The 11,958-nt window shown below is 36.7% G+C and overlaps 1 protein-coding gene across 2 annotated transcripts in view; it reads right to left on the reverse strand.

Annotated features, from left to right (window-relative positions):
- The window catches only part of LOC127065588 (activator of 90 kDa heat shock protein ATPase homolog 1), a 3,203-nt gene extending 1,945 nt beyond the window's left edge, over nt 1-1,258 (reverse strand). Inside the window, exons 1-4 of one of the 2 annotated variants that reach the window (XM_050998133.1) lie at nt 915-1,258; nt 460-563; nt 226-380; nt 50-129 (exon numbers count right to left, since the gene is read on the reverse strand). In XM_050998133.1, the coding sequence (XP_050854090.1) occupies nt 50-129; nt 226-305 (160 nt within the window). In that variant the 5' untranslated portion in view covers nt 306-380; nt 460-563; nt 915-1,258. The remainder of the gene's footprint in view (nt 1-49; nt 130-225; nt 381-459; nt 564-914) is intronic. The other variant, XM_050998132.1, reaches the window with a different exon arrangement.
- Between the last annotated feature and the right edge of the window lie 10,700 nt (nt 1,259-11,958).

Genomic DNA, 11,958 nt, shown 5'->3' on the forward strand with positions numbered 1-11,958 from the left:
GTAACGCAATAGTTATTATTTGTCTATTGTTATTATATTCTTACATTACCTCCATTGCCATCGATATCTAGATTTGTGAAAAGATCCTTGATCTTTTCTTGAGACCAGGCACAGGCATTTTTTTCAGTCCTATAGTTAAGAAAATTGATAATCATTACTTAAAAATATATATAAGAAAATGTATTTATTTATAAATATTATATATATATATGTATCTTTATATACCAATGCCAATTATTCACGTTGGTGGCATCTGGTCTTTCTTCTACGATCCAACGCGGATCACCTTCTCCCCACTTTGCCATTCTTATAAAACTAAAGTAAGGCAATAGGAGTCAACTAAATAAAGAAGTATTAAAATTGTATACAGCTACTGTGTTCTGAAAATACAAGTGATTTCTTATTAATATTCAAAAATATAAAGAAAATATTTATATGATTCATAAGAAAATACTTTACTTTTATTTATATAGAATACAGTGATATTTTACAAGTCATTGAACAACATTGACGACATAGGAATCATTAGATCTATATTTTGTTAATTCGATGATCATCTGGTTCTACAAAGAGGTAAATCATTGGATGTCTATATATAAGAAAGACTAAAATCCCCACATCATCATCCTTTGTCATATATTTTAACTTATGCACCTATCATTATTTCTAATTCAAATAATTTAACATAATATCGCTTGTAAAACTCGATAATAAGGTTAATAAACGAGAGTGACTAATCTTACGAAAACGTGTTAGTAAAACGGAAGAGAGAAAAAAAAAAGGTATATTTAACATAACCTACGATATACTCAATTTCGTATATAAGTCGTTAAAGAGCAAGCAAATAAATGACTGAATTATGACAACAATTATATTTTTAAAAGGTACGAAATTTAATTGAAGAAAATACTTACATTAATTAATGCTCAAAAGCAATTGGCTCAAAAGCGTAACAAGGCAATTGTATGTATACGAGACTAGCGTTTTTTTCCTCTTTTTTCTTTTTTTTTTAATAGTTCTACATTTAATTATGATTAAATCGTCGTTACATCTATCAGAGAACTTAAATGATATACGATGAAAAAATAAATGTTAATTTCGATATCGGGTTATTTTGTTCGAAGAAACGATCAAACTTCTTTTCACCAATACACACTTATGAAAACTCCCTTAGGAAGTCGCGGAACTATTTATGCAACCGCGCACCTCCTTGCCGACGTTCGAAAAATTTTCTGGAAACTTCAAGAACATAGACGCTATCAAAAGCATGTAGCAATATAGAGACCGAATAACAGATAGGGACCAACGCAACGCCATCTTCGACAAATTTTTAATTTCTCGACCAGCCTGTAGATAGTGTTGAAAAGCAATAAAGAAGAAGTATACGAAACAATTGTAGGTATTTCACTTCTACAAAATTTATCGTCTGTGTCGATGCAAAGCGCTTTATTAGCATACAGGTTGGTGGAGTGGGGGGCTGAAGGTGAGGGTGGGAGTTCATGGGATTTTATTATTATTATTTATGAGTATTTATATTTGATATAATTTTACGTAGTTACGAATTGCTCGATGTGTTTAAATATATCTATCTCCTTACATATATTTATGTAATCAGGTATGAATATATTTAATGAATATATTTTGTGTAGGGGTGTCTGTATACATACATACATACATACATACATACATACATACATACATACATACATACATACATACATACATACATACATACATACATACATACACACATATATATATGTATGTATGTATGTATATGTTCAAAGTTCTATTTTGATTACGAAGGAAAAGGTGAAAGGTTTCATTTAGATTTTAAATAAGCAATAAAAGCGTATATTCATTGAATAATCAGAGATATTGAATCGCAAATGTTTCATATCCTTTTTCATTTTAATTTTGTTAATAGTTTTACGTAAACATGTTGAAAACTCTTTTAAAGTCTTCGTCGATAATCATTGATAAGTTTGACGTAAAATCAAACGTAAGAACGTACGATTGATACGGAATATTTATAATATCGTAAAAACATTGTTTTACAATTGTTACAATCGTATCTTCCTTTTTGAAAAAGCATTGTAATTAAGAAACTTGAAAAGTTTTCGATATAATTAGATATAGTTCGACGATGAACAACGATAATGAACATAGATTAAAATACTACTACTACTAATCTTTAATACTACTTTTTTAATATTACTACTATTATTTTTCAAACTAACATAGACCAAAACGTAGATTACAATTCATGTCATGTAGTTAATGATTAGCCAAGTGATCCTGAAATGTAATGCAATAGACGAACAATTGAATTATTCGATAACTAAACAATATTTCGATACCTATCATAATTTCCGATAAAATGTTTTAATATAATTATTATTGAAAACATGTCGATACATTTGCTTTTACCTTATACGACATACCATATTACGATCAAGATATTTTTATTTATTATCACCGTGAAAAATACTAAAAAAAAATGAGAAACGATTTAATACAATAAATTCTTTTAAATATTTCGCATTTCAATATATTTTCATTTCCGTTCTTCGTTAATTTCATTAATTATCAAATTAATTCGTTTCTTAGAACAATCATCGTATTATTTTCGTTCCAAGTATTCCATTGGAAAATTTTCTATTACACAATCTTACGCGTTTTCAAAGTTACACGTTTCTCAATGCATTCAAGAAATAGTTTATTCTTTTGAATTTTTTTCAGAATGTTTTTCAATTTTTTAGTCTACGTCCATTGTATCGTAACTCTATTAGAGAATTTATAATTATGCGAGATGTAATTTAGTTCAATAGCGACAAGAAAAGAAACTTTGCTGTTTTTTTCTTTTCTTATTCCTTTTCCTTCTTCTTCTTCTTCTTAACGTTTCGCATAATGATAAATGTTAACGTGGGAAATAACGGGAATATAGCGAGAAAAAGAAAAAGAAAAATAAAAGAAAAATATATAAGGGAATTTATTTTATACGAAGAGAATCCCTGCCGAAGTCTTAATATTCATGTGCCGCACGAACTTTAACGAACAGCTAAAGAAACATTTCGCTTGCACTAACTACCACCATTGCTACTGTCACAACCACAAACCATTACTACACCGTTACCATCACTACCACCACGCGAAATTATCATTTTATGTTAAAACGCGAATTAAAAGTTCGTAAGGATGGATCTTTCTTTTTTTTCTATTATTCATGCCAACTCTGTAACATCCAAATGCAACGTCGATCGAACACACCCGAGGATACCCTGAGGTCGCCGATGAAAAATTGATAAATATTTCCAACGTTTCTCACGGTCTATACAACGATCATCTTACCAAGACGGGATAATATATATCCGAGAGATATTTCGACGTCTAAACTGATCTGAGCATGCGAACGAGAGCCAACGTCCAAGACCACCGTACATGTGGATCCCGCGCTGCTCGGAAACCGCGGACCTAAGAATAATGTGATTTTTAAGTGATAAAAGTTACATTTGTCCTCGGTGAATCATATATCTACATCACATGGATTTAAATAGATCGAAATCTGACCTAACCACTTTCGACGATCCATTTTTCATAAAACCGCCGGGGATTTTTTCTGTCTCTCTTTTTTTTTCTTTTTTTTTTTTATTTAACGTTAATTCGAGAAAGAATATGATCGTGAGGAAAATCATTCGGGAAAGATACAATTAGGTATATACTATGTATATATATATATATATATATATATATATATATATATATATATATCTGACTCTTCATAATAATTTATTTCTCTGGAATCTTCGAGGAGGAAAATAGAGAAAGGTGAATCGCGATAAAAATAGCTAATAATCTTATCCGTGCGCGAGAAAGAAAGAGAGACAAAGAGAGAGAAAGAGAGAAGAGAAAGATAGATAGAGAAAGAAATCCCCTTCCCCACCCCTATTCCTTTCTCCCGCAATTTCATCACGCGTCGCGACCACGACGCGTTAAATCCCGACGGTAATTCTCCGCGATATTCGTATCTTCCTCGTTCTTTCTCTCGTTCTATCTGGCCCTTTTCTCTCTCTTTCTCTCTCTGGTCCTCTGCTCGACGACAAAAGTTCCGTACGGTATAATAAAAATCCCACTTCAGCCGTTCCCTTTATCAAAGCCTAGGCGCAGTTGTGAGCCATTTGACCCGAGAGACCAAAGTTTCCTCCTGCGTGAGGATCCTCGTAGGAACGGTAGCGTGGGCACCCCCTGGCATCTCTCCCTCTGTCTCTGTCTTTCTTCTTCTCTCTTACTCTCTGGTCAGCTACGGGAAAAGGTGGTTATTGGTGGAACGGGTGCACCGGAGAGGACTGTAGGATCCGTAAGTAAAAGGCTCGCTCGCTCGCTCGTTCTCTCTTTCTCTCTCTCTCTCTCTCTCTCTCGCTCTCACTCTCTCTTCATCTCTCTCCATCTCTCTCTTCCGATATAGAGGTGGACGGTTAGCAGCGGCTCGTGACAGGGAAGGTTGAAGAGGTGATAGTGACGGAGAAGCCAGAGGGAGACCAGGAAGAGTAGGACGTGGAGGAGAAGCTGGAATAGAAGGAGGTGGAGAAAGAGGAGAAAGAGGAGGAGGAGGAGGAGGAGGAGGATGTGGCAAATCTGGTGTGGAGGGATACGGGGTGGTGAATGACGTCACGTTGCTAAAGCGACGCGGCAACGCTAAGCGTCTGCGTGGGCCGGTGGTGTCTGGGCCGGGATCAATAGCGCGCCAGCAACCAGGTAGTATATGTGAGTGCCTGTGGGCTCCTCAACGACGGCAGTCCAGGAGACGAACCTCCCGAGGTAAGACCCTTTACGACGAATCGAGTGGAGCTCCAGTGACACACCGGACAGCACCATGCCAGAATCACAGCGACAGAGGACCCTGATTATTTAGGACCATCTTCATCTCCAGGTAAGACGATCAAATCCAATTCTATATGGATCTTTCTCGATCGATTTTTTATTTTTCTCTTCGAATATATCCTCTGTCAGTGCTACTGCTACTAGTATTATTACGACTACTACTACTAGTACTACTATTACTACTGTTATTGCTGCTGCTGCTGCTGTTACTACTATTGCTGCTGCTACTACTGCTACTACTACCGCTACCATTACTATTGTTACTACTACTACTACTACTACTATTACTACTACTACTACTACTACTACTACTACTACTACTACTACTACTACTCGTTCTCCTTCTCCATTTCATCCTTTCTCCACCTCTTTTCATCCCCCTTCGATGCGTTCTTTGTCGTCCATCCCGCTTCGAGAGTGGTCCAGGCTCCGGGCAACCCTCCATCGCCCTCTGGGCTCGGCTACCAGGGTAACAGCGAGTTTCATGGATTCTGCGAAATTCCATTGCCCTTCCTTCCTATCGGACTATCGAACGAACCTTGCCCCGATGTATTCCTTCGATCTTACCAACAAAATGTATTAACGATAAAATTTTCGACCGAAGTGAAGATATCGGAATAGAGCGCGGGAGACGTACATAGGTATATTACATATATACGTATATGTATATATATATATATATATATATATATATATATATATATATATATATATATATATACATGCATACACACACACATACATGTAAATATCTACCTGTGCGCGTATGTGTGCATGTGTCTCTGTGTACAGAGGGTGGAGAAAGATAGAGATAGATAGATACATAGATAGACAGATAGAGAGAAGAGAGGAGAGAGAGAGAGAGAGAGAGCTAAATTAAAAGAAAGACATTTATAACGAGAGAGAAAGACAGATAGAGATCCAAATGAAGACGGTATATAAAGGGTGAGAGACAAAGAGGGGAAATACATAAAAAGTTATACAGAGAAACATGAAAATCTGTACTGGACCAAAGGGTGACGTTTACCAACGAAAAAAATATGCCTGGATTCTTGCCCTCTCTGAGATGAAAGTACAATTACCTAGCAGCGGTAGCAGTAACAGTAACAGTAGCAGCAGTAATAGTGGTAGCAGCATCAGCAGCGGTGGCAGTGGTGGCGGTGGCTGCGGCCTCTTTCTCTTTGCTTCTCTCTCTCTCTCTCTCACACATACACATATACAGACATTCTCTTGCTCTCTCTCTCTCTCACTACTCTCACATACCTTTCTGGACTCCGATCAGCGCCACGAGGTGAAAAGTTTGATCCAGGGAGTGTCGTGTGCTCTCAGAGCTTTCGTTGCTCGTTGCCGGATGTATTCTTGCTCGACGAAGCGATACGAGAGAGGGAGGGAGGAAGGGAGGGAGATTTGAAAGATTATTTTTAGAAATATAAATTCTTCCTCTTTCTCCTTCTCCTTCTCTTATTTCTTCTCTTTTTGATAGTTTCTTCAATAGCATTTGTTAATCTTGCTTTTAAACGTAGAGCGCGGGATCCAACGATAAGAATTCTTCGATAGGGAAAGAAAGTCGATCGTGTTTGTTGCTTAAAAGGAGATAAATTTTCTTCCTATGTAGGAAGTTTGATAGTGTAAGAGAATGAGAGAGGGAAAGAGAGAGAGACTGATGTTGGCACCGACTATTCGACGAGTGAGACGATATGACGAAAATAGAATTAGAAATTGTAAACTCGTCGATTAAAACGATATACAGGAAGACGTTAACAATCCTATGGTTTTTAATTCTTAAAAGTCGTAAAAATTTTCATTGTAAATATTTCCAACGAGAATGAAATAATTTCCTTGTTGATATCATCGTCATTGATGTTATACATATGTATATATACGTACATACATATATACACGTAGATAAGAGATTACGAGTAGTTGCGTTACGCCTTTTTACCTTCATTTCATTCGATTAAGTCGGGTTTAATATGGAGTATCACGTAACGTGATTATATTGTTATCAGAGTTATAAATATTCGTAATTGCCGGATCAAAGGATTGATATTTATTTCATTATACGTAGACTTTAACATCGTCATGAATTTTTCCGAACTGTCACATTATCTCGTCCAATATTTCGTTTTTTATTTTTCTTTATTTATTTATCCATTTTTTAGAAAGCTCGATCATTTAATAAGGATACTAATGATGATATATATATATATATATAAATATAAAGAAATAAAGAAAGAAGAAACAGCTCGTGTTTTCTTTTTTTCTTTCATCTTCTTTTTTCTTTCTATACCTGTTCGTACCTATGTCAATCATTTTTAAACTTCTATTATTCAACTCCAGTCAACCGTTATGATTTGATTCAAGAAAGAATTTCCTTTAACGTAAGGACAAGCGTCCCGTAGCGACGTCAAGTCGAGTCTCGAGCATTCGCTAATTGAATTCCGGTTCATACCTTTCCTCCCCCCTATTACCCTCATACCCCCTTGACGTCCCTCCCATCCCCTCTTTTCCTCCCTCACCCCGGTCCCCTCGTTAATTTTTCTTCCTCTCGTATCTTCTTTTGTCAATATGATCGAAAGAATAACGAAGAAATAAAATAATGTAAAATAAACGATTTAGAAGAGGGAGGAGAGATTGGATGGGAGAGAGGAGAAGAAGAGAAGAGGATAGGGGTGGTAAGTGGGGTGGGAGGATAGTTGCGAGGATATGGAATAGAGGATTGAGAAGTTTCGTTTGAAATTCGTCGACGTAGTAGCGAAGATAACGTTTTCGCACGGTGTGGTATCGTTTTTCGTGACGTTTGCCGGTGAAAAGGGAGAAACAGGGAGAAACGGGGAAAAACGAGAGAGGAGGAGGAGGAGGAGGAGGTGGGAAACTGGGGGAGAAACGAGGTGGTGGTGACGGCGGTAGCGCCGAGAGAATCGAGGGAGTTTGCGAGGGGTTGAGATACTAGAGAGAAGAACGCGTTGAAATTACGGATGACGGACAGACGTTTAACGCGACAAATTGACGTTGGTAATGGAATAAAGGGACTTTTTTTCGAATCGGAAGAACGTGGCGCTGATTGACGTTACTGAGATTATTTCTAGGGGGTGGTGTGCATAGGACGGGGGGAGGAGGGGATCCTGGGTGATGGACGAAATATTTTTGGAGAATAAAATGAAGAAGCGTTGTTTGTATCTTCCGTGCGCATGCATTTTTTTTTCTATTTTCTTTTTTGTTTTTCTGTTTTTCGTTTTCTGTTTGTTCGTTCGTTTCGTATTTTATTTTTTTTTATCCTTCCCTTCTTCCTCACCTTCGTTCAAATTTTTTATTATTTTTGCTTTTTTGTCCAATCCCTTTTTTGCCCTTTACAAGCTGTTATATTTCGTTGATCCTATCGACGAGAGAAGACAAGCCGATGCATCACTCTATCTTCGTTGTTAAATCGAGACCATGTCTCTCTCTCTCTCTTTATCTTTCGCTCGCTCGCTTACTCTCTCTCTCTCTTTCTCTCTCTTTCATATCTTTTTCTTCTTTTTCTTTTTCGTCCTTCATCGTGTCTCATCCTCTTCATGGTGTCTCAAACTCGATTCTTCTTTGCACCGTGTTTGGTCTGGAGCATGCTATACCCAGAAAATATTCGACGTCGAGAGCGATGCCAGCCGATAAATCGGGCCGAGCTGAGTACACGTATCGACAAAGTTTGTCCTTTCATATTAGCCTCCTGTTTGAAGATTGATTATAGAAATAATGTCTCCATAAATCTATTACGTTTTAGACCTTCCATGTTGTTACTGTATCTATGCACGTACGTACGCTGATACGATATACGTTTCGTTTCTTTCGTTCGTCAAAATTTCTAAATAAACATTTTCTCTTCTCGAGATTAACATTTTTGAAAAAGTTTCATTTCTTCAATCACTTCCTATTTCTTATCAATTAAAAAAAAAATCACTCAACTATCCAAGTTAGATTCGTTTATCATGAACTCTGTTTAATGTTCGATCCCTACCTCGGTCGTATTGCCAAAAAATATAATCCTGAAATATAGTTCTTGTGTATGTAGGGGTGGGGATAAACTGAGGTAGGGGAAGAGAAAGCGGAAGGGGTAGGTAGAGGGGTGAGAAGAAACAGAAAAAATGTAAAGAGGTATTCCTATAGTTTGGAGCTAGCAGTCAGTCAGGCAGCCAGTCAGTCAGTCAATCAGTCAGTCAGTTAATCAGTCAGTCAGTCAGTCAGTCAGTCAGTCAGTCAGTCAGTCAGTCAGGCAGTTAATCAGTCAGTCAGTTGAGTAGGAGCAAGCAATCAGTATATAATCCCTTGTCTATTGCCACAAACAGTGAGACATTTTGTTCTCGAGTAAGGGATCTTTGTGAGTCCGATTCTCAGTTCTTTCGGTTCTTTCGGATTCGAACTTGCCACTTAGAAACGGTCATACAGTCCTAATTTAGCAAGCTTTCTCTCTTCGTTTTCAAACGATCCTCTCGAGTACGTAGGAGTTTCGACTACGTAGGAAAAAGAAAAAAAAAAAAAAGAAAAGTTGCGAGAGGAAAAGAAAGAAAAATCGTTTGAGAACGTCATTCGCATGGTAGGTATCGTTAGGTATTGTTTATTAGATAGAGTGCTTCTTCTTTCTTTTTTCTATATTCTTTTTACTTTCTTTTTTTGCTTTTTATTTTTTTGTAACTCTCTTATCACTCGACACGAATGTTGCAAAGAAAATTATTTTCCTTTCGTATTCTATGCAAAGAAAGATTCATCGTCGTTCTATTTCGACGTTCGAAGTGAATAAATAAAAAAAAAAAGAGAGAGAGAGAGAAAAGGAGAAAGGGAGAAAAGAGAGAAGAAAAAAATATGTATAAAATTCATCGAGTCGCCGAAGATATTTGTAAAACGAATCCATACGGAAGGAAAAAGGAAAGCGTTCCCGAATTCTGTATTTAATTCCTTGGAAAAATCAGATTTTCTACGTTCGAAGAGCCGAACGACAGGGACGTTCTGCAAATAAAACAAAATTCTACATGGCGAGTCGGATAAAGCGCGTCGACTGACTCGCTTTCTCGTTTTTAATGGAGTTAGCGTTCGCTCGAGGATTGAGCATACAAATGGAAGAGCAGCGTTGAAATAATTTTCAGAGATAACGTATCGGAAAATCTCGGTTCTACTTCTTCGCATTACTGTTTTCATCGTTGAAGCATTCTTTTTCTTTCTTTCTTTCTCTCTTTTTCTTTTAATTTTTTGCTCTTTGTTCCTTTTCTCGTTTCTTTCTAATAACATTACTTCCTTAGGCGTCGATTTCTCTCTCTTATTCATGTTCTTCCTTAAAATCATATATAAAAGATGTCATCATAAAAGGAAATCATATATAAATCATAATAAAGAAAAAAAAAAATATGAATTATATTAGAGAGAGGGAGAGAACTCGAGGAATAGCTTTTTTTCTTCTAGTTACACGATTCTTTTTTATTTCCTTCTTCTTTTTCTTTTTCCAAATTTCAACGTACGTTAAAAGTAGGATATTTCTTTTCTTAACAATTAAAAAAAAGATAACGTTTGCATTTTGGGCAGAAATGATCTTCGCACACGTTCTTACTTACTTTCATTTTAGCTACCGAACAAATAAAATATACCAAAAAAAAAAAGAAAAGTAAAGAAGAAAGAAAAGGAAAAAAAATACAAAAGAAAAGAACTGAGAAAATATTTAATCCTCTTCGAAAGTGGTTTAAAGTGATCGTCGAAGATAATATTATGAGAAAGTAAAGAGGGACGAGGAGAAAAGAAAATTCCTAGGCAAAAGAAGGGACTCGACGTTTTCACGAATTTCACGAGTTTTTACAATTAAGAGTTCTTTTGCTCTTTCACCTTCGTCATCATCGTTATCGAATCTTAAGATCTTCGAAGTTTTACTCTCACTTTTTTGATCGTTTTAATGTTCGCGAGAGACCCACCTCCTTCCTATCTCCCCCGTCCCTTTCTCTCTTACTTTCAGTGAACGCGATGATAAAACCATTTTGAGCGTTCCTTCGTTTGTCGCAAGAAATTAATACGTTTTTCTTTTTTCTTGTCTTTCTCTTTTCTTTCGGTTTTCTCATTTTCACTCACGAACTCTGGTGGTACACGTCTTCCAACTCCAAAGGACGTGCACCACTCGCCCTCGTTAAGCAAATTGTTTTTTTTCCCTTTCTTTTTCTTCTCTCTCTCTCTCTCTCTCTCTCACTCATGCGAGCTTAACTCAAACATGCTTTATGAAAGTTTACGAGGAATCGTGGTTAGTGGTGAAAATAAACGATGGCCGGACGAGCAAGAGACGGAATCGCAAGCGGATGGTTTTTGCGAGCCACTCGGAAGTTGCTACGGTGCTTTTACACTTGTACGCTTAATAAAGCTCTATTCCGAGAAAGATGTCGTCATCGTCGTCGTCGTCGTCGTTGTGTCGTCGTAGCCGTCGTAGCTTAGTCACAGTCGTCGTCGTCGTCGTTGTCGGCGTCGTCAAAATTCTCGACAACCACGATACATTCTGTATATTCACGGCTACATTACATCTAATAAATTCTACAGAAATATCTAATTAGATACTCGATACACGGAATTCACTCTTCTTCTCGAGTACGCGTACGTAATCTTTCAAGAGTATTAAAACTTCGTTTCGGGATTAGGCGTTTCATCGCAATGATATCATTCCGTTTATATACTTACTCGTGCCTTTATCATAGAGAGAGAGAAAGAGAGAGAGAGAGAGAGAGAGAGAGAGAGAGAGAGAGAGAGAGAGAGAGAAAGGACCACAGAAAGAGGATCGGATTACTTTAATCATCGTGTTCAACGGAGAAGAAAAGGAACAAAAAAAAAAAAAAGAACAGAAAAATGAAAAATGGAAATGCATTACCTGAATGGTGCTTGTATTGAGAAAGGATCAAAAAAGAAAAAAAAATGTATTTGATGGAATAATAATGTACCAAAAGAGTTGACGTTTATGTAACAGAGAAAAAGAGAGAAAGAGGGAGAGAGAGAGAAAGAAATAATTATTTAAAAATTTTTATCCATCGATTTTGTTCGATCCTTCTCTATAATCACGAATTCGAGGAACGGTAAGAGATC

This window comes from Vespula vulgaris, chromosome 8, assembly GCF_905475345.1.
Source record: "Vespula vulgaris chromosome 8, iyVesVulg1.1, whole genome shotgun sequence".
NCBI lineage: Eukaryota > Metazoa > Arthropoda > Insecta > Hymenoptera > Vespidae > Vespula > Vespula vulgaris.